This window comes from Trifolium pratense, linkage group LG3 (assembly GCF_020283565.1).
Source record: "Trifolium pratense cultivar HEN17-A07 linkage group LG3, ARS_RC_1.1, whole genome shotgun sequence".
Taxonomy (NCBI): Eukaryota; Viridiplantae; Streptophyta; class Magnoliopsida; order Fabales; family Fabaceae; genus Trifolium; species Trifolium pratense.
In genome coordinates, this window is record NC_060061.1 from 9,971,318 (window position 1) to 9,993,513 (window position 22,196).

Here is a 22,196-nt window from a genome sequence, read left to right on the forward strand (position 1 = left end):
ATATATATATATATATATATATATATATATATATTTTAAAAATTTACTTGTTTAGATTATGATGTTTTCCAATAGGAAGAATGCAAAAGCCGACAAGGATTATGTTTTCAATAGGAAAACGAATACTTATCAGTACTTAATGTTTTCCTACACTTCATCACAACTCTCAATTCATTGGGATTCTTCAGTCACGCCAAATAACATACCCTCATGGTCGAGGTATCACGACAAGGGAACAACGAACAAGTGTGAATGGCTTGACACCGAGTGTAACCAAAAGGATGTGTTTTGTTGAATGTTTGGGGTGGTAAGAGCCATTGGGGGAGAAGGGGGAGTGGTGTATGTGATGAGAAACGGAGGAGTTTGGAACCCTTAATTGGATCGGTGTTTTAGGAGAGTGAAAATGAGATTGGGGTGCTGTTGGTTCGAGGGTCAAATATGAAGTGGATGGCAGGTGAAGTGTCCAGTGGAGGTAGAAGTACCACAGAAAAAAGAGTAAACCGCCACTTTCGTCCCTGAAAGTGTCACTCGCTGTCATAATAGTCCCTGAATCAACAAAAAACATTTAAAGGTCCTTGATTTGAACCTCTGTTAATCAAAACAGTCCCTAACGTTATTTCTCTGTCTGTTTATGATGATCTGTCACAAACTTTGATACATTGGACTGATATGTTGCAATTTTTTATTCAAATTCTCAGCCATCTATGCAAGGATCAAATTGACAATTGAAAATCAATTTTTTTTTTTAAAATAAAAACAAATACACTAAAGATGAACAAACACAAATCTTCATCTTCTTCAACAACCATCATTATAGTGTCAAACCCATATTCTTAAAACACATACCGAAAAAAGAAAAAGAAAAGAGAAACATAATACCCATTTCAATAAAATGAAGACAATAAATAATTGAAGCACCACATTCAACCTATAATCTTAGAACAAAACAAAAATCAATTATTTTTCATCAACAATCAAACTTGCACATGAAAGGAACTCATTTTCCCAAACTCAACTACTATGGAAAACCAGATCCAGCAACTTTCCGGAGAACCCCAATTGTTTTCATCCAAACTTCATTCCTTAACAAGTTAGTAGATTTTTGAGCGGCTTCATGTATGCTTACCACCCGAAGTGCTGTTGTTATTGTGGTGATTTTTCTGGTATTTTGTGTCAATTACGTTTACAAGTTAACAGATTTGTATTTTCCAGATTTGGATTTCCAGGTTTGTAGATAGTTGGTATGAATTTTATTGTGTTTTATTATTATCTTTTTTAAAAATTAATGTAAAAGACAAGTGGACATAAAAAATTCAACAAATTATTAAAATATTAGAGTCAACATGCCACATCAGCATGTTCTAAGATACATCATCATAAGTTAACGGAAGTTTAACATTTTGGACCAAATTGACTAACGGAATTAACATTCAGGGACTCTTTTTTAATTTTCGATGATTCAGGGACTTGTTTGACGGCGAGTGACACTTTCAGGGACGAAAGTGACTGTTTACTCACAGAAAAAATAATGCCGTGCCATTAAGCATTTTTCTATAAAAAATATATATAACATAATAACTTCATGCAAGCATATCTTAAGGGGTACACACCTGTTGGAAACCATCTACCGGGTGATTTTAGGGGGAAACAGTAGGAAAAAGAAACAGTATCTTAAATTAATCACACTGAACTCCACAATTTTAGGAGTTAAAAAGCTTCTTTAAATCAGGGGAACATTAACCATACAATATTATTAATAGTCATTGATTAAAAAAAAAAAAACAAACAAAATTTCAAATTGATTAGCTGGGAACTGTAAAACCTTGTTCTGAAACTCTTAATCCAGCACAGCAAACCTGAGCATTGCTAAAGACATGATTTCCTAATTCACAGCCCATTTAAATTTATTTTCTAAGATATCAATACCTTGATGAGGAATGAGAATTGCTGCAAAGCCACAATTTCGTAATCCGCGTAAACCACCTCACACAAACCTGCAAACAAAATACACACTGTTGCCTATAGAATGCAAGTCTAAACAACATGCCAGAGATAAACAAAGAAGGAATATTGGAATATTAATATTCAGGTATTGCTCAACCAAGTAGTCCAAGACTTTATTTCAAACATATTTTAATATTCAACCAATAAACAAAAAGTTGTAGTAGCAAAGTAGAAAGAAATTAGGGATAAGAAATCTGACATTATCATTTATTCATATAGAAGCTAAGAAAACAATTGTGAATAAATTCCCTATAGGTTCCATCTCAATTTCAGTACAATTTTTGGGTGAAAAATGAAATACAACAGAAGATTTGATATGAAACTAAAAAAATACATTATTCAAGAAATTAATGAAAAGATGCAGCATCGCATTATTACCTCATAGTCTACTCCTTAACTAGCAGCATAAGCAAAATAACTTAATAAATGGAATACTTCTCGCTAGCTCCAGGCCAGAAGTTCTTGTAAAGAGTCTTGGCAATTGGAAGAATAGCAATAAGAGCAATCTGAAGCTGTTCTGCACTACTTGTCCTCACAGTGATCTGTCCGCTAAGCTTGTTGTTCAATCCAGCACGAACAGCCATCTTATAGTTTCGTCCAAGAGAAAACTGTGACTGGAAATTGGCCCCCAAGGCTAAATCACCTCTCCACTGCACCAGAGAAAGACTCAGTGAAGATTGATCCTGCCCAACTGGAAAATCTGCCTCTCTAAGCCTCACTTCAAGATTGGCACCATAAGCAGCATCACCTTGAGACCGCACAGTCCCTGTGCTCCCCACTAATACCAATCGTTTACCCAGTGCTATTTGGTCTTCAAGTTTCACGCCAGTAGACACATTTTCACCCAGAAAAGTCACAGACACTCCAGCAGCAGTTTTATTTCTTTTGAAAATTTTGAATTTGGACTCACCTCTAACAATGTATGCCAGCTGCTTTCCGATGTTCTGAATGTCAAAACCTGCCATGGTTGATCCATTTTCTCCATGTTTAGCAGCAACCGATGAATCCAAGTGAATACTGAAATCTTGCTTGTCTTTTGTTACTTGAACAGTAACTGCTGCCGGGAATTTGTTGATGATGGCCATACTGTTCTCAATGTTAACACCATCGTAACCACAATCATGGTCCCAACTATGAGTGTCCAAGACCGGCCTTGTCAGCAACTGGGAGGTCGGTTCCAAGAAACGGTATCTATAGGCTGGATTGTCACTATCAAAGGAAGGTGGCAACACCATATCAGGCAACGGTACAGGCACAGCAGCTGGACTTCCATTCTCATCATCGTATTCTTCCGTATAGCCATTATCGTTTTCAGCAGCTTTACCTCCTCGTTTCTTCATCTCTCTCATCCTTTTCAACTCCTCACTCCATTGCTTCTTCTGCAGAAGTTTCACTCGGTAATCATACTCCTCAAGATATGCCTTCCTCTGCTCTTTATTAAGCTTAGCAAACTGTGACTTCCTTAGAGGCTTAAATGGTGGGAGCTGGTCATATTCATTTTCACCTTCCTCTCCATCAGAATCAGATAAGTCAGCCATTTCAATATCAGAATCACCATTGTCAATCCCACCTTGATCAGGGAGTTTAGGGTGGGCACGTGACTGCAGCAACCAAGACAGCAAGTATGGAAGCGGTGGGGAACGGGTTCTAAAACCAAAGAGCCTGCGGCTATCGGCTGTTTCCTGAGTCTTTGAAACGTTACCAGCCTCGGAGAGAATCTTCATCGAGTAGCATAAAAGCAATAATAGAGGTCTCCAACTCTGACCATTGGGAAGCACCTTCTGGCCATCTCTGTTTTTCCGACAAGAAGGATGGTTTTCAACGAGGGAAACTGGATTCATCAAACTTGGATTCATAAGACGTAGGTCACCAACAGCCTGTCCAATTGTTTGTTGAACAATGTGGGATCTTTGAGCAACAAATACATCATAGCTTAGTGGGGAGCCTGAAGGCCCATCTGGAGGAGCAGAGGCAGCATGAGTCAGAGTGACAATCACATTTCGCCATATTGACGGACCAAGGGCACTAGTAACTGATCTCAACATGGGCAAATCATTCATATCTCTAGTTTGTAGGTCAAGGCGATCCACATATAGAACAATATCAGGGGGAGATTTTTTGGTCAATTTCTTCACATTAGACAGGACTTTTCTGTTGTAACTTTGTTCAAATGCAGAAGATTTCAAACCTGGTGTGTCAAAGACCCTTATTTTCACTCCATCAACCATTCCAACAACCTCCGTCACAGCAGTAGTAGCAGGACCATATGCACTGAAGCTGGTCTTGGTTTCACCAAAAATTGAATTAATTGTAGCACTCTTTCCAACCCCAGTTTTACCAAGAACCAATATATTTAGAGAAAATTCAAAATCATCTCTTCCCTCAGCTTCAAGCCGGGAAGCACTCTCCTTTGCAGCATCTAGGCTGAAAAATTCACCAGTTTGCCTCCCTGCAACAAGTGTCAACCGATACAAAACCTGTGCTGCTATTGATTCTTCAGTAGTAAAACCTAGTCTCTGCACCATTCTAAGGAATTTTATCCTAATTTCTTGCAATTTCTCCAGTTTCATCTTATCTTCTTCGCTCAAATTGGTGTCAGAAACAACAGTACCAGCTCTACTAATGGAAGGAGCAAAAAGATTAGGACGATTTGACCGTACAGCAGGTTTACCTGTCTGGAGTGATGGGCCCAGACCAGCAGGGCGCTCGACAGAGAAAAGCCTCGATCCATCTTGAGCAGTTATGGTGATGCCGCCGCCATCTTCTCCTCCCGCTCCAGTTGCTGCTTTCAAAAGAGCAGCCAAAGCAGCAGTATCAAAGAGCTCCTTGCCATCTCCTTCATCATCAGAGTCCGCTTCTTCGTCTGAGTCGGTTACAATCTGGCCGTCAATTCTGTCATCCTGAGAACTCTCGCTGGCCCTCATATGCCTCTGCAATTCCTCCAAGTATTTATTGGCAGAATCAGAGCCTCCAAAGAGCATTGATTCCTCCCTCGTATCCGACACCAAGTCATCAATCTCTCTGTCGACATGATGGTCAACAGCAGCCTCAACATGTCTACCATCATCCACCTCGATAACACGATCAACACTGCTCTCGGCTTCCTCCAAAACAGCATTATCAACATGGCTGCCATCTTCCACCTCAACATTATCAACATTGCTCCCATCTTCCACTTGAGCAACATTGCTCCCTACTTCCTCCTCAACAGCACCATCAACACGGCTCTCAATTTCACCCTCAGCCCCACCCTCTATGTTTGTCTTATCTTCCTTGGCCTCCAAACTCTGACTCACAACTTCTGAACTTTCTTCACCTTTCTCAGTAGGAGCAATTTCACTCACTTGCTCATGTGCAACACCTTCATCAACTCCAATGTCAACAACCTCATCAGACTCGGCATCCCTGAAAACAACCTCATCAATAACATCACCAGCCTTCTCAAGAGGAGCAATGTCACTAATTTCATTATGTGCAACATCAACTCCACTGTCAACAACTTCACCAGCCTCAGCACTCCCACTGACAACCTCATCAACAACCTTCTCAATAGGAGCAATGTCACTCACTTGCTCATGTGCAACATCAACAACTTCACCAGCCTCAGCGTCCCCACTGACAACCTCATCAACAACCTTCTCAGTAGGAACAATGTCACTCACTTGCTCATGTGCAACATCATCAACTCCAACTCCACTGTCAACAACTTCACCAGGCTCTACATCCCCACCTACAACTTCACCACCCTTCTCAACTGGTTCAGAACTACTGCCAATCTCATCAACAACACCTTCACCACCAACCTCCTCAATAGGTTCAAAACTATTATCAACACTCAAATCAGGAACAGGAGCCACAACCTTTTCAATTTCAGACACCTCAACTTCCACTTCATCCCCAACAACAGCAACACTTCCATCCACCAAAGGATTAACTTGAAGAGAATCAACAACAAAATCTCCACCACTTGTAAACTTCTCATCCTCATCACCACCGTCACCACCACCATCCCCCAAATTATCACCAGAAACCGATTCCACAACAACAGAATCAGAATGATTGATTCCGGCTGCGGCCTCGGCCTCCTCTTGTAAAAACTTGTTAATTTCATTTTCAAGTTCAACAACTCCATCCCCTTCAAAACCCTTATCATCAGCCTCGACAAAAACCTCCCCATCATTCGCCTCAACAAAAACCTCCTCCTCCTTCACTTCATCATCATCACCGCCTTTCTGCAAATCTTCCTCCTCATCCTCCTCATCCTCCGCTACGTCTTCGTCATCGTCGGTTATCTTAGCAATAGGTCTCGGACTCTCAGCGTCTAAAGGCGGCTGTTCTACAACACCGGTGGATTTGATGGCATCTGGATGAACGAGAATAGGTCTAGAAGGTTCGGTTTCATCTTCACCGCTAAGAAAACCGTCATCGGAATCGGAACCGTGACCGTTAACGCCGTTAAGAAGAGTGTTATTAGGTTGTTCAGGAAATTGGGAAGAAGAAGAAGATAGGGTTTGAGAATCCATTGGAGAAAAAATGAAAGAAGAGATAAGGTTTTAGGATTAGGCGGAGAGAGTGAGAGAGAGGAGTGTGGAATTGAAAGAGGGTTTTAGTTTTAATTTTAACAAGACGCTAAAATACAAAGAAAATGATGATATATGCTTCATACCCTATCACACTGCGGTTCCTTTCTATCGCACTGCATTTTCATTGGATACATATTTTCTATTTTCATTTTGGCTTTTTGTTAAATTTTATTTTATGTTTTAATTTTATTTTTTGTTAAAAAATATCAATTTTGTCCTTACATTTGTTTTAAGTTTTAAATTAGTCTTTTCCGTCAATTTTGTCACAGGTGACAGCCAATTTCCATATGTGGACTGACACATGGCACTTGGACACACTAACACACTTATGAAACATAAAATAAACGTAAAAGACCAAGTGTGTAGTTAAGCCTTTCATTTTCTAATTTATAGTTTGTCTATTTTATTTTTTTGGGTTACCATAATCTTTGTACGAAGTTTCCACCATCGTTAGCGACTACTAATATATGTCAGGAAATCAGTGGGGGCATATAAGATGAATTCTCCCCCTCCTTTAAAAGTCTTAATGGATCATAAGTGTGTTAAAACAAAATAGTAAGTACGAGTGATAGACAAGAAAAGGTCAAACAATATGTCTTCTAAATAGAGATCGATTTTTAATTTAACAAATAGTAGGGGTTTGGGGAATGTCAATGAAAGTCGAATCACGTTTGATTTAGTGACCGTATCTTAAATTCATAGTTTAAGGAGGAAAAAATAGCAGGAGTCAAATATAGATAAAAGGAAAAGAAGATGACTACGTGCATAGATGGTAGTGATGAAAATCAATTCAAAAAGGCAAGTAACATCAAAAGTCAAAGGTTTTCATAACAACAAAGGATAAACGGGTATGCTCGAGGAGCCTCCGTAAATAAGAACTTCAAACTCAAATAAAGAACTTTGTTCTATAAGGCACGAGTCGAAAGGGAGGAAGTGGTGCGCAACAAACAAATGGGGCATATCTAGGAAATGAAATATATGGAAATACAAATAATTAATAAATAATTGTTTGATTTTTGTTTTTGTTTTTTTTATGAATTAAGAGCTTATAGATATCGGGATAGAGATAGACATCTCAACCATGTTGCACCCCTATCCTTCCCTTTCATCTATCTATATTTCATTACTATTATTAAAAAAGAGAAAAATAAGCTACAAGCAAGGACTAGACCTTAACCCAAACAGTACAAGATAAAACAAACCATCAAGTAATACTGTAATACGGTATTAAGGATGTCTCAGCTTATCACTTAATAAAACATCTCGGAGGGTGGGAGGCAAATAACCCCACCACCACAAACTGGTATAAGCATGTCCAAGAAAAGCAAATATATCCGCACAAGAGTTACACTCGCGATAAATGTATGACTATTGTAAGTCTAGTCATAAGCTCAAACAATTTGACCAGTCTCACGGTACCAAATCAATATTTTCAAAAGTGTCATTAGTGAATTACTCTCCAATTAAATTTTAATTTTTCAAATATATAACATTAATCAATTTTATTGAAAGTAATTGACAAATCGTATATCTGAAATACCAAAACGACAGTTAAATAGGAACGGGTATGATTAACTGCGACACTTATTTTGGAACCGAAATAATATTCATTTTCCAATTATTATATTATTATTTTTATCAACATTATTTTTTCAATTAATTATGTGAAATTAGATAGGAAAAAAAAGGGCAATATTAGAAAACAAACAAAGACCTAACTAGAAGTGAAAATGTGTGTGTTAAGTAGTAATGGGAAGTGAAGAAGACATAGCAGTTAGCACGGGAATTGGATTTAATGTTGTAATCAAACACATAGTTTTCACGCTGTTATTCATTACGGCCGTCCGATCAAAATTGTACGCTCACGATTGTTTTAAGGATTTTATAACTGTGTTGATTTGAACCGCACAATCTACATTCAACGGCCATGATTTGAAACAGCGTGAAAACTACTGCATCAAATCATGGCCCGTTAACACGCACACACGAGAACCAAAAGAGTTAAACTAGAAAGACATTCCTTGTTTTTATCAATGAGAGCATTTGTTCATTTATCTTGTTAATATGAAAAGAATTTTGAATCGTAAAAAATAAATGAAAAGAGATTATTCAAGAGTCTATTTAAGATCAATTTGAATTGTTATCATATTACCGCTATCGAGTGATTCTCTCACACTCCAGATGTTTAATCATATGAGGGAGTGTAACGTGATTTTGTAGACCTGAGTCAATCCCAGCTCAAAATTCTAAAACAGCTTGTAACTATTTTTTCCACCCTTATTATCTTATTATTTTTTGTGTACAAGCTGTTCTTAATATTTACCAACGTACTACACAAGTGTTAGAAAAAGAATGGCAAATGTCAATCTCCCACTCTAATTCCATAAAATCAACACAACACCAAGCTAATATTCATCGAAATTTGATTCAACGAACCAATACATCAAAATGAAATAAGTTGTTTTTTCACGTTTTACCTAAAACGTAAAACCCCTAAAATATTTGGAACGGGTTTGTCACCGATTCAAGTTACAAGTTACAACCGAAGGCTTTCTCAGTTTTCTCAATATGCATCCAAATAACATAAGGCACAAGACAGTCTCAGAGAACATGCAATGCAGTCTCAATATTTTGCAGCCACAATAAATTCACCCTGTTGTTGTCCAGGCCAAACACTCCTATCACTACTATAACTTTGTCAAAACCAAATTTGTACGCAATGGGAGTAAATCATGCCACCAACTTAGATTTGATTTTTATTTTAGTTTCCCACGCAATTTTATTTTTTTAGATAAACAAAATGGTAAATCATTAAAAGCTCAATACACATAAAATGGAGGGATGTAAATTCAAATTTCGGTCATGACGTCCGATCTAATAATTTCGGCATTTCTATCTATTGGACTATATGATCCGTAAACATTGTCTCTGCAATTTATTTGCCTCCTAAACAAAAATGGGTTAAATATGTTTTTGGTCCCTATAGTTTCCCAAAATTTTCGTTTTAGCCCCTAAAGTTTCATCGGTCAATGTTTTTAGTCCCTACTTTTCATTCAACTCGTGTATATTTTCACATTTTTAAATGATTTTTTGTATTCATGTTTATAATATTATAAGAACATCTCCGATAAAAATTTAGAATTTTTTAACATAAGATGAATTATTTATGAATTTTTATGTGCAAAAAACTAAAAATTCATATTTAATTCATCTTTTGTTAAAAAAATTAAACTTTTGTAACAAATATTCATACAATGTATTAATCATGACCACGGAAAACAAAATTAAATTTTCAAATGGTACGCACGAGTTAAATGAAAAGTAGGGACTAAAAATATTGACCGATGGAACTTCAAGGACTAAAAAGTGCGAAAACAAACTTCAGAAACTAAAACGAAAATTCTGAAAAACTATAGGGACCAAAAACATATTTAAACCAACAAAAATTATATTTTCCCGGGTTTTAGTCAAACTTTGCACTGCAATGTATAGTTTTGAAGGGTGCTGGACTGTTGGTATATGTACATGTTTATTTATTTATTTATTTATTTCTCTTTCAAACTTGTAAATTTGAAGAACTTGAATACTTTTAGCTTGATGTAAGACATATCGTGTTGTTACTTTAAATCTCAACTTTAATTTTATATAAATCAAAAAAAGAAAAACAAACAAACTAAACTTTTTTTTTAACAAACAAACACGACTTTAATTTATTCCTAAAGTAATATTCGTATATGCACCTCACCTTAACCCAACATATCCAATATAGTTTTTTTTTTTTTACTTAATATCCAAAATAGTTATCAGGCTTAATTACATTTTTTTTGTCTCTTCATTTTTTATTGCATTTTTTAGCTTAAAATTCCTGATATATTATATTAGGATTGAAGTTTTTAATGAGATTTTCTTGTAATTTTATATGTGTTAATCATTCTATATTATCATCTTGATGATTGCATATTACCAATTTTTAAGCAAAGAATCGGAGAAAATCTACAAAATCGATTGATTTTAAAATAAGAGAACCAAAGTGAGTAAAAATAACGAGAGTCAAACAAAACTATTAAAAAACACCAATATTGAAACATTCTTATTTATTAAAAAAAATGGTAAATCCTCCCCCGTTGATTGTCATAAGTTTTAACTAAACTATCAAATATTGATATTGTTAGACTTAACACTTTCCATTGAGTTTGAATATGAAACATATCGCAGTCGTGGGCTTAAATTTTAGAATAAAGTGTATCAAAGTCTAACTATTACAGCAAAACACTTGTTTTATTTTTGGATGATTCGAAATTGATACCAGAAGTGTAAAATTAATTTTTCTCGTGTTTAGATATTATCGAGTATCGTTGATTTTACTTCCAAGATCAGTTCTAACCTTAATATAGAATTCGTAGCATTTTTACCCCTACAACTTATTTTAGACTTGAATTTAACATTCAATTCACTTTTACAATGAGAGGCGTATAGGTCATGTCTTGCCATACAAATACGTATTTGCGGGTAAGCGGTCGTTTAGGTTGCTCCCTTGAGGGCACAAACAAGCGCCGAATATTTGCTATTTCCAACTACATGAATCATTGATTGTTTAAACTGTCCACCAAGGGTTTGCGAAGGTTTGATGCCACCTTCTAATATTGGATGGTATGTTCAACCAAACAAAACCGCAATTTCTTTTGTCTAGTGTTTCCTAGTTTTGATTGTTTCATCTTTGACCTTAGGTCTGCCACAGAAAGGTTGTCCCTTCGTTGTGAATTGCTTCACTTCTTTCATTTAGTTACTCTTCATTCTTTGAACGACTTTGGTCAAGCTACCGCTACATTTTTTGAGAACGACCTGTCTCCCTCTTCTCAAGGAAGTGAGTCTTAGACCGCATGTAGTTGTTCTCAGTCATTTTTTTATACAGTTCTAAACAGGTGTTGACTCTTCACTCCAGCCTATCTTAGTAAAATAAAACTATTTTTCAATTCCCTTCTAGCCATAATCATTTTTATATCTTTGCAAAATTAAACACACACTTAATTTACCAACTAAAAATGTAATAACTTTTCAATTTCAGGATGAATTTTCTGATACACATTTTATTTAAATATGTATTAGTACATTTGCTGAGTTGAATAATTCTTATAAATTCACAAATCATATTTATTAATTATTTACCAAATTATTAACTAGTGAATTAGCTAGTTAACATTTTTCTATTTTGAATTAAGCTAAGATCCATGCAAATACACTCTCCAATCAAAGTCACAAGAAGGGGGGAAAAGTCAAAATATTCTTACTATTATCACTTTAAAAAAATGAAGAGTGAGTAGTAAAAAGACAAAGTAGAGAGCGGCGAGAATAGTAGAAGAACGAACTTTTTTTCCTCCGACAGATGTTCCATGTTCAAACAAAACTCGTTCTTTTCACTTTCATCTCCTTAAAGTCGTTGATTCTCATTGCTAATCCATTGCAAAACGGTACCGTTTCAACACTCTAAGTTTTTTATATATTTATCTGTTTCATCTTCCATTGCAACTCCTAAGTCCTAACTCCGAACCACAGTAACTACCATCCGAACCTGAACCTGAATCCGAACCTCAATCTCCATGGCAGAATTCGCCTTCGCGGTCTTTATCATTCTCATTCTCGCCGGAGATTCCTCCGCCAGAGACCTCCGTCCATCAGATCACGGCCTTGTTTTCCAGTCACTATCGCCGGCGGGGACACATTCTTCATCGGAGATGAGATCCTTCTTCAACGGTGATAATTCATTTTTCCCAACAGATTCGTCTTCATCCGACGTGGCGATGCCGAAGGCAATTACCACCGGCGACTCTACTCCACCGTCGTGGAGGACAGTCTCCGGCGACGGCAGAGACCGAATTTGGAATGTGCTGAAGGTGGCGAGTTGGGCGTGTGGAATTGCGGGTGGGATTCTGATTTTGGTTTCTGGTTTGATGTACGTGTTTAAATATAGAAAGCAGGAACAAAACGCAGCGTTTAGTGGTAACAACGGTGAATTTGAAAAAGTGGATGAAGATAATGATGATAAAAAATTGCAATTAGTGCTACGCGACCCTTCGAGCTGAGTCTTAGTACTTGGATTTGTGTTGTTGATTTTTCTTTACTACTGTATCTTTGATTTGATTCAACGTTGCATGCAAAGGGTAGTGGTTTATATTTTAGATTATTTTAGTTGATTTTCAATTAGTAACTCTTCATGTGTATAGTGCATTGTTAATTTGCTACTAGTATGTATTTATGAATTGTCACGACGATTATTCCCAAAAGAAAAAAATTGTCACGAATTTTTCTGTTTGAATTTCACCATTTTAATGTGATTCGAGGGTCAGTTCTGATATAAAGTGGTTTCAGTTTCATTCTGATTGTAATTGTGGGGATCGAACCGCGATCCTCCCTACTAAACTCAATGTCAATCACCACTAAATCAACTAACGATCGATAAGAACAAATTAAAATACTTCTATAAAAAATACCAACGGCATACGTGACTACTAATTCATCTATATCTTGTCTACTTTTTTATTTTTTACAATCTACACACATTTTAAAAATACACATGAAAAATAAGAGAAACGGTATTTGACACCAATATTTTGAGGTCAAAATATTATTTTTCAATCATATTTGTCTCCAACAGCCACGATTAGAAAGCTATGCTTTATATCCCCGTGAGCTTAGCCTAATTGGTAGAGATATCACATTATTATATGTAGGAGTTGAAGTTCGAATACTGGACACTCCACTTATTTACCTTTAAGGTGGAATTTCTATGCATCAGACTACTAAAAAAAGAAAGCTATGCTTTATTGCATGAACTTTATTGGCAATGTAATGTTATGATATGTGATAGATTAGATAATAAAAACCTTTGAAAGAAAAGAGAAATGATGATTTTACATAAAAACTTGAGGTTAAATATACCATCATGTGTTATGTGTCAATGTGTTATGTGTAGTACGCAGTCTAATTAACATACACAGAAGTAATCTATGATGATTAAATGGATCAAAATTACATGATCACTCATTCTTCTTTATCTATAAAATTTACCCAAATTTTGTAAAATAATTTAATTATTGGAAAGGACCAACAAAATTTACTTTTTGATTGGAATATAGGATGATGGGCCAAAACTAAGAAAATGTATAGCAATAGCAATGCACCTATTGATTAGGATTCCATTCAAGTTCTAAGTATATTTCTCCACATTCGACATTTTGGAGCTTGATTCCAATCTCTTGTCTAACCTTACCATCAATGATATTGACTATGCTATCTTCTATAAGTGCATTGTCATTGGATTTCAGCCATTTTCCTATTTTCATATCATCATACATTCCAGCACCACCAAATGCCATTGCAGATGTTATCAAAGGTTGAAGATCAATATCTGCTTCTCCCATTATATCATCAGCTGAAAACAAGTCTTGATCAAATACCTTCTGCAATAAGTTAAAGCCACGTGTTAATTAAAGTCAATCTCATTCTCTCTACGAACATGTGTATGTTTGGTATCACGGTGGTCCATCGTGATTCTGCAGAAGCTACATAATGTAGCTTTTGGAAAATCACGATAGATCACCGTGATTCTGACATACCCTTGTGACACCAAACATAGGCTTAATATTATCTGAGAGCTAGATTTTATATGAGATAAAGTTTAAACTTACCAAACTTATTGTTCCATATTGTTGAGGAACTGACAACGTAAGTTCTTCATTCCAAATTGGATTCAAATTACTCTTTATTACAGTTGTCTGAACAGTCTGAATGCAATAACATCATTGTCAACTATTACTCTTCAACTAAAAATAATAACAATGATAAGGAGCAATCATTTTAAAGTATATATGCTAATGAAAACGACGAACCTGTTCGCCAAGCTTCAAAACAACATACGGGTCGCTTGTCATCATATCTCTGATTGCTAAATTTGTGCCTTGAACTACTTTCACTTTCAACGTTCCAATAAATTCCACCGTTCCGTCCTATTTTGACCACCAATATCAAACAAACATCCATGAAAATTCCTCATGAAAAAAAAAAAAATCATTTCATTGACGTTGGACGTATGAAGTATGTACTACACGTTGATATATTTAATCAAAGGAAATAAATATAATTACCATATTCTTTGAACAACTGGTAGATCGAAAGCTATCCATAAGCCTTTTGGAGAAACTTTCTCGACGATCACTACTTTTTGTTGATACAATGCGCAAACTATGTTTCAAAAATTCTTGACGCTCATACTTTGACCTGCAATCATACATATTGCTATTAAAATACCACTCTTAACATGAACATTGATGCGATTGGTACCATTGCCGATGCTACCATGAACGATACCACAATGTCGTGTAAAATAGTTACTAGTTACTACTTAACCGCATAAAACTATGGATTAAAAAGAGTAACGCTATGCAAGCATGTATAACCTGATGAAATTTTCACGTTGCTCGTGACTAGCATCTGGTCCAGGTTTTGTATATCCTTCTGGAATATAAGCCTCATAAATTGAATTAGCAGAAGCATTTCCGCCAACTTCTATCATTGCATCTATTTCATCATTTGACCATTCGTCCAATGTCACTGACAAAATCTTATAAGAAAAAAAGAAATTTATCAATGCTTTGATGCATAACAAGATCCATCATATTTGCAACTATAAGAAATTTATCAATGCTATGATTACCTTTGATATTTGAGTACCGAGACTTCTGTGCACAGTGCAACATTTTAAGCATACAAAAACTCCAATGTTGGCTGACCTGAAGAAGCAATTCAAAAAATTAATTTGCAGCTAAAAACATGTAATGTACATACTACAATACATATTACATATTACAGTTCTTACTAGTTTTTCAGAGATTAATTAAAAGAGTGTCTCTAAATTCCTTTACACATAAAAAATGCAAAACCAAAACTTAATTTTCAGAATGACCATAACCACAAACAAAAAAGGCTTGTTGGATATAATCGAGTAAACTTACGCCCATTTAGGATCTCGAGCACCACAATCAGCACATAAGCGGTTATCTTTTTGAAGCATTAAATCCTTCAATCTTCTTTTACCTGTAAGAGACCAGCCAATCATTCAACCTCTCAAGGAAAAACTAAATCATACGGAGTAATGACTTTGCATTTCTCAAGTACACATACTCCCTCCGATTTTGAATATATGCAAAAAAAACAAGTTTTTTAGGTTTATTGAATAAAACATGTATCTGGACCAAATAAGCAATATATAGCTTTTCCTTAAATCAAACAAGCCTGTTTTTAAAACATGGAATTTGTGCCTTTAAAAATGTTCTTTCTAACAAAGATCTTAATTGAGAAAAGTCATATAAATAACATACCTGAGACAGGCCTCCCAAATTCCATCCGTCTATTATTCATTGCCATCCTTAACACCCAATAACAGCGTTCAAGTTAATTTACCTGAGAAAGTAAGAAATATCTTGGGTTAAAAATCTATTTTCTCGAGAATATTTGGTTAAAGACTAACAAAATGAAAATCTAGTGAACTATACAAATAATAAGGCTTCTCTAATGCACTAATTCTTAGTTTTTATACCTCCAATTAACAAATTAATATTTAACAAATTAATATAGGCAATATAATAACTCCATTGCAGAGAAGGTTGAGTTATAGAATTATTTTCTAAAGGGGTCACATATCAATTTGTAAATCACACACATTAGCCACCATTGTCCACCCCTAATTGCAAGTTTGTCTAACTGGTATTTAAGGGGAATAAAAATATCGATAAATCTCTTAGAATTGAGAGTTTAACATAATTTAACTCTACAGAATTGTAAGGTAAAGATTGTCTCGGTGCGTGGATATAAACATTGGATGTCCTAATAGTAGAAATCTAATAGCAGGTGGTCCAACAGATATTGGAGGAGGTTCTAATACTATCTTAGAATTGAGAGTTAGATCTAACTCAACCATATAAAACCGACTTGTACCAAGAAAATTGTCTCTACTTATAACCCGGTGTCCAGACCATCTCGCATTTGATGCGAGACTTTTAACAAAATCAAACATAAAAAATGAGATATATGCAAAACATACATTAAAATTATAGGGTCATGTGTGTTATTAACCACTAAGTTTTCTACAATTGCATAAGACATATACATACATTATACATGCAACATTCGTTCACAATCAATAAACGTGAACAACAAAAACATTAAATTTTGAAAATCTTTTTCAATTACAAGTATTTAGATAAGAATTGTTATGATCGTAAAAACAATAGACAATATAGGATTTATGTAACAACAATAACAATGTTAAAAGATAACATTTATACTAACGAATAAACAACTATTCTCAATCGATAAGAAATCAATGAACACTAACAGGAAATGAAAATAACAAAATGCAAAATTTAAGAATAGTGTGTTTAAAGGTGGATTGAGAGAATTACCGGTGAATGAATGAATTCAAAAATATGGAATTGATGAAATCCGCATAAGGTCGGATGGAAGAGAAGGTGGAGAAATACACACTTTCTCTTCCTTTCTCTTCCACCCGACCTTATGTGTATTTTGAAACAATAACTTCTTTATTTATAAGGGGTGTTGATGTCTTTTTTTTCTTCTTATCTTGATTAGGTGACTCACCTATTTCTATCTATCTCTACTTGTAATTTTTGGAGTTAATATAAGTAGGAATTTTTCACCCGTTAGGTATGCACGTAGGATAATTTATTTGGTACACTTTTTCCTTTCAAGTTAAAATTTTGACATGTAGGAATAAAAAATCGAATCAGAGTTTTGATTCTTTGTGTTTTAAGTTTGTCGAGATACTAAGGTTTTAAGGTTCAAAGTTTTGGCCTCTATTACGTTGGTATCTATTATTATTATTATTATTATTATTATTATTATTATTATTATTATTATTATTATTATTATTATTATTATTATTATTATTATTATTATTATTATTATTATTATTATTATTATTATCGGTCCTCCTAATTGATTTTAAATTATTGTAATATCTACGTCGTTTACTATGTTGTTTGAGTCTCACAATTTGCCTCGAAAGAGTTGTTATTGTTTGTTGCCGTCCTTTGTATGGTGTTAATGATACCTGACCGTGTAACAATCGATTCATTCGTCAATCATTATCACTATTAAAAATTTAATGTAAAATAACCACCATTAAAGATTTATGTTTTGGATTTTATTAATAAAAAATAACTTATATTTTTTTTTGATAGAGGACTTGGTGCATTTCATTCGTAGTAAAGTCATATTTATTGCAACTATTGGAGCTAGCATTAAAACAAAATATTCTCACAAAATAATGAGCAACTCGATAGCTTCTCTGTGCGCACGCTTCAGGATTTGAGTTTTGAAGTTATGCAACTACAAAGATTGATGCGAGTATCTTATAGTTTAACCAAATTCGATCGAGTTTAGACATCAACGTTAAATTTTTTGAGAACCCATTTAAATTCGATAAGAGTCGGAAGATAGCACGCATGGCATATCGAGTTTAATCCAAAAAAAAAAAAAAGTTTTTCTTCAAAAGATAATAAACATGACTATTTTATTTTGAACATAAAAATCATTTTTTGACAAAATGCTCCAAACTTATACACCAGTTGGCACTGTGATCAAAACTTTTGTATAATCCTCTTCTTCTTCCTCTTCCTCCCTTCATGCCAAAAAAACTACCATTTTCAATTTCACCAATCTTCACAACAACTCGACGAACAAATTCAAAATGTCGTACGACACCGTTTACCACTCTCATTCAAAACCCAAAATCCTCTTCAACTTCAACAACTTCCTTAAACTTCACATTCTTAAACCACCTTAAAAACCAAAGAATAGACTCAGCACGTGCCGTGTTCAACAAAATCCCTTCCCCTCACGTGTCTCTCTACACCAAAATGCTCCTAGCTTACGCTCACAACAACAATCTCTCAGAAGCAATCAATATTTTCCACCAAATCCCATCAAACACCAAAGATACAATCTCATGGAACTCCATGATCAAAGCTTCAATAATCTGTGGTGATTTTGTCACTGCAGTTAAACTGTTCGATGAAATGCCGCACAGAAATTCAATCTCATGGACAACAATAATCCATGGTTTTTTATCAGTTGGGAGAGTTGTTGAAGCTGAAAGATTCTTCCATGCAATGCCATATGCTGATAAAGATGTTGCCACGTGGAATGCTATGGTCAACGGTTACTGTAATAACGGTAGAGTTGACGATGCTCTTCGTTTGTTTCGTCAAATGCCTTCCCGTGATGTTATTTCTTGGACTTCGATCATTGCTGGGTTGGATCGTAATGGAAAGAGTTATCAAGCGTTGATTTTTTTGCAGAACATGGTGGGTTTTACTGGTGTTGAAATTTCTTCAACTACTTTGGTTTGTGGGTTGTCTGCTGCTGCTAAAATTTCTGATTTTTACGCGGGTATTCAGATTCATTGTTGTATGTTTAAGTTTGGTTATTGTTGTGGTTTTGATGCATTTGTGTCGGCTTCGCTTGTTACTTTTTACGCGTGTTGTAAGAGGATGGATGATGCTTGTAGGGTATTTGGTGAGACTGTTTGTAAGAATGTGGTGGTTTGGACCGCTCTTTTGACTGGGTATGGTTTGAATGATAAGCATATGGAGGCGTTGGAGGTTTTTGGTGAAATGATGAGATTCAATGTGGTGCCTAATGAGTCTTCTTTTACTAGTGCTTTGAATTCATGTGTTGGGTTGGAGGATCTTGAGAAGGGGAGAGTGATTCATGCTGCAGGAATTAAGATGGGTTTGGAAAATGGGGTCTATGTGGGGAATTCTCTCGTTGTTATGTATAGTAAATGTGGTTTTATTGGTGATGCATTGTGTGTGTTTAGGGGGATTGGTGAGAAGAATGTTGTGTCTTGGAATTCTGTGATTGTTGGTTGTGCTCAGCATGGATGTGGAGTGTGGGCTTTGACACTTTTTAAACAAATGTTGATGGAAGGTGTTGAGTCTGATGAGATCACGTTGACCGGTTTGCTTTCTGCTTGTAGCAGGTCTGGGATGTTACAAAAGGCGAGGTGTTTTTTTGAGTACTTTGGTCAGAAAATATCGTTGAAGCTGACGATTGAGCACTATGTTTGTATGGTGGATGTGCTTGGCCGGTGTGGAGAGGTGGAAGAAGCGGAAGCGTTGGCAATGAGCATGCCCGTTGAAGCAAACTCAATGGTGTGGCTGGTTTTGCTGAGTGCCTGCAGGGTGCATTCTAATTTGGCTGTTGCGGAAAGAGCTGCAAAACGGATATTTGAAATGGAGCCTGGTTGTAGTGCTGCGTATGTGTTGTTATCGAACTTGTATGCATCTTCTAGAAGATGGTCTGAAGTTGCAAGGATTAGGAGAAAAATGAAACATAATGGAGTTGTAAAACAACCCGGGTCAAGTTGGATAAACTTAAAAGGACTAAGGCATGAATTTCGGTCTGCCGATAGGTCCCATCCTCTTACTGAGAAAATATATGAAAAATTAGAGTGGTTAGGGGTAAAGTTAAATGAATTAGGTTATGTTCCTGATCAACAATTTGCCTTGCATGATGTTGAAATCGAGCAAACAGAAGAAATGCTGTCTTACCACAGTGAAAGGCTTGCAATTGCATTTGGGTTGCTTAGCACTTCGGAAGGAAGTACACTAACTGTAATGAAGAATCTTCGTGTATGTGGGGATTGTCATAATGCAATAAAGCTTGTGGCAAAGATTGTTGACAGAGAGATCGTGGTCAGAGATTCTAGCCGCTTTCATCACTTTAAGAATGGCATATGTTCTTGTGGTGATTATTGGTAAAACATTGTTCATTAAAAAGTCCGAGAGTTTACACTGAAAACGCCGAGGAAAGAAAAAGAGTTGAACATCCGTGAATTTTTTTGTTTGTGATGCGCTGCAGATCCTCGATAACAAAGGAGGAAGTGTAAAGTTTGGTATGACACATTCATTGTCATTGTAATCTGTTGATTAAGATATGATTCTTAGTTATTGAAGGAGCAAAAAGAACATTTTGTGATAAGGAGTAAATAATTCAAGGCGAGAAGCATGAACTCGAGTCATCGCCGCCAACAAGGATATAATATTTTCTCGGTGATACAAATTATACAAGAGATCATGTTTCCTATATAGCAAGGTCTATAGATGATCCTAAGAAGGAACAGAGGCAGGTGGGGGAAATTTAGATGGAATAATAAAAGGTGTTGGCAATGAGAAGATTTTGTGACTCTTTGATATCTGTCAACCTCGTTTGTTGGTACATTGGAATTGGTAAGATTGGAATGTTTAACAAAATTTGCAGAGGACTTTTAAGACTCATAAAAAGACACATGTGCTTAATCATGAAACAATTTCTCATATACAAAACTTTACATTAATTAAGAAATCAAAAGTAGAAAACATGGCAACCAGGTTGTTTTTGGTAATGGAAATGGAGGAATTATCGTGTGCATGATACCAACTTCAAGGAAACATGGCAACCATGGTGCTTTATTCTGAACCAAGTCCGTTCCTATAAAACCACGCAGCAGAGGTACTGTCATATGTAGGAACTTACCAAAACTGAGATTCACATTAGTTGGAGGTCACCCCAGTGTAATTGGATGCTTCTAAATACTGATGGTGCGGCCAAAAAGGAGACTGGTATGACTGGTTGTGGAGGGCTGTTACGTGACTCAAATGGTAGATGGGTCGTTCGTTTTGCAAAGAATTTAGGCAACACTAATGCCTACATGGCAGAATTATGGGGGCTTTATGAAGGTTTGAAATTAGCTAATCAAATGGGAGTGCATCAGCTAGAAGTACAATTGGATTCCTAAATAGTAGTTATTGATAGTATCCAACATGGCAGGATAGGGAGTGCCAAAGCATGGAGCATTATCAGAAGAATTAAACAGTTGCTTGACCTTAATTGGAATGTCCGGATTAGTCACACTTGTCGGGAGGCCAACAGATGTGCAGACGTGCTTGCTAATATGTGGTGTATTGTTCAACATGGTTTACATGTTTTTGATATACCTCCTCCTAAGGTGGTGTCAGTTTTAGACAATGATCTTAGGGGTGTCTCTCTCCCCCGCATAGTTTCATCGTAGTCTTTCTCTTTTGGGCTTAGGCCCCTTCGTGTACACACAAAAAAAAAAAAGTATAAAATTTAAGATGACTTTGATTGAATATGTTTCGTGTACTGCAATATTTGGAGCAAATAGGGGGAAGTAATTCATGTGGCTGCTTGAAGATTAAGTGGTGCAAACCTTCAAAAGTGGAATTCACCAAAAAGAAATACAGCTTCAAGGGGAAGGAAGGATAGTAACACCTTTTATTTACTACCCAAAACAACCTGGTAGACTCATGATACCTACCACCTCAGGCCCTGTTTATCTTCCTTTAACATTTACTGGTAGACTGGTAGTGTGTTTAAATGTCCCTACTCCTAAAAAAATTAATTTTTTAGGAAAACCTCGAGAGAAATAATTTTTGGTCATACTTTATTTATTTCAACCTAAACTCTAGATTATCCTAACATAGCATATTTGAGCGCCCCAGCCAAAACGAATTCTATTTCGACTATTTAACC

General features: G+C 35.7%; 4 protein-coding genes across 6 annotated transcripts; 2 read left to right on the forward strand and 2 right to left on the reverse strand.

The window, feature by feature from the left end:
• Positions 1–1,655: 1,655 nt before the first annotated feature.
• On the reverse strand, positions 1,656–6,734 carry LOC123917821 (translocase of chloroplast 159, chloroplastic). Of its 3 annotated transcripts, none has more exons than XM_045969672.1 (3): positions 5,607–6,655; positions 2,383–5,513; positions 1,656–1,994 (listed from the first exon to the last, which is right to left on the reverse strand). In XM_045969672.1, exons 1-2 carry the CDS (start codon positions 6,525–6,527, stop codon positions 2,424–2,426), a joined length of 4,011 nt encoding a protein of 1,336 aa, XP_045825628.1. In that variant the 5' UTR covers positions 6,528–6,655; the 3' UTR covers positions 1,656–1,994; positions 2,383–2,423. The 3 variants fall into 3 exon arrangements, with proteins under 3 accessions (XP_045825628.1, XP_045825627.1, XP_045825626.1); XM_045969671.1 differs by having other exon boundaries at positions 2,383–5,589; positions 5,680–6,653; XM_045969670.1 differs by having other exon boundaries at positions 2,383–6,734.
• A 5,073-nt stretch (positions 6,735–11,807) lies between these two features.
• Positions 11,808–12,785, forward strand: LOC123917824. Its single transcript, XM_045969675.1, has one exon. The coding sequence runs from the start codon at positions 12,185–12,187 to the stop codon at positions 12,665–12,667; it is 483 nt and encodes a 160-aa protein (XP_045825631.1). The 5' UTR covers positions 11,808–12,184; the 3' UTR covers positions 12,668–12,785.
• Positions 12,786–13,569: 784 nt separating this feature from the next.
• LOC123917825 (ADP-ribosylation factor GTPase-activating protein AGD12-like) lies at positions 13,570–17,156 on the reverse strand. The gene is made up of 9 exons (XM_045969676.1): positions 17,045–17,156; positions 15,962–16,043; positions 15,596–15,677; positions 15,298–15,373; positions 15,041–15,204; positions 14,729–14,861; positions 14,474–14,590; positions 14,273–14,368; positions 13,570–14,044 (listed from the first exon to the last, which is right to left on the reverse strand). The coding sequence occupies exons 2-9, from the start codon at positions 16,005–16,007 to the stop codon at positions 13,766–13,768; spliced, it is 993 nt and encodes a 330-aa protein (XP_045825632.1). The 5' UTR covers positions 16,008–16,043; positions 17,045–17,156; the 3' UTR covers positions 13,570–13,765.
• Positions 17,157–18,177: 1,021 nt separating this feature from the next.
• Positions 18,178–22,178, forward strand: LOC123917826 (pentatricopeptide repeat-containing protein At5g46460, mitochondrial). Its single transcript, XM_045969677.1, has one exon. It carries the CDS (start codon positions 18,287–18,289, stop codon positions 20,423–20,425), a length of 2,139 nt encoding a protein of 712 aa, XP_045825633.1. The 5' UTR covers positions 18,178–18,286; the 3' UTR covers positions 20,426–22,178.
• Positions 22,179–22,196: the final 18 nt, after the last annotated feature.

Excerpts from the sequence above, each read along its gene's own strand:
- LOC123917821 (XM_045969670.1), bottom strand. The coding sequence starts at position 6,527 with ATGGATTCTCAAACCCTATCTTCTTCTTCTTCCCAATTTCCTGAACAA.
- LOC123917824 (XM_045969675.1), top strand. The coding sequence starts at position 12,185 with ATGGCAGAATTCGCCTTCGCGGTCTTTATCATTCTCATTCTCGCCGGA.
- LOC123917825 (XM_045969676.1), bottom strand. The coding sequence starts at position 16,007 with ATGGCAATGAATAATAGACGGATGGAATTTGGGAGGCCTGTCTCAG. Across the intron at positions 14,591-14,728 it reads CCAGTTGTTCAAAGAATATG|GACGGAACGGTGGAATTTAT; the intron begins GTAATTATATTT and ends TGGTCAAAATAG. Across the intron at positions 14,369-14,473 it reads TTTTGAAGCTTGGCGAACAG|ACTGTTCAGACAACTGTAAT; the intron begins GTTCGTCGTTTT and ends TATTGCATTCAG.
- LOC123917826 (XM_045969677.1), top strand. The coding sequence starts at position 18,287 with ATGCCAAAAAAACTACCATTTTCAATTTCACCAATCTTCACAACAACT.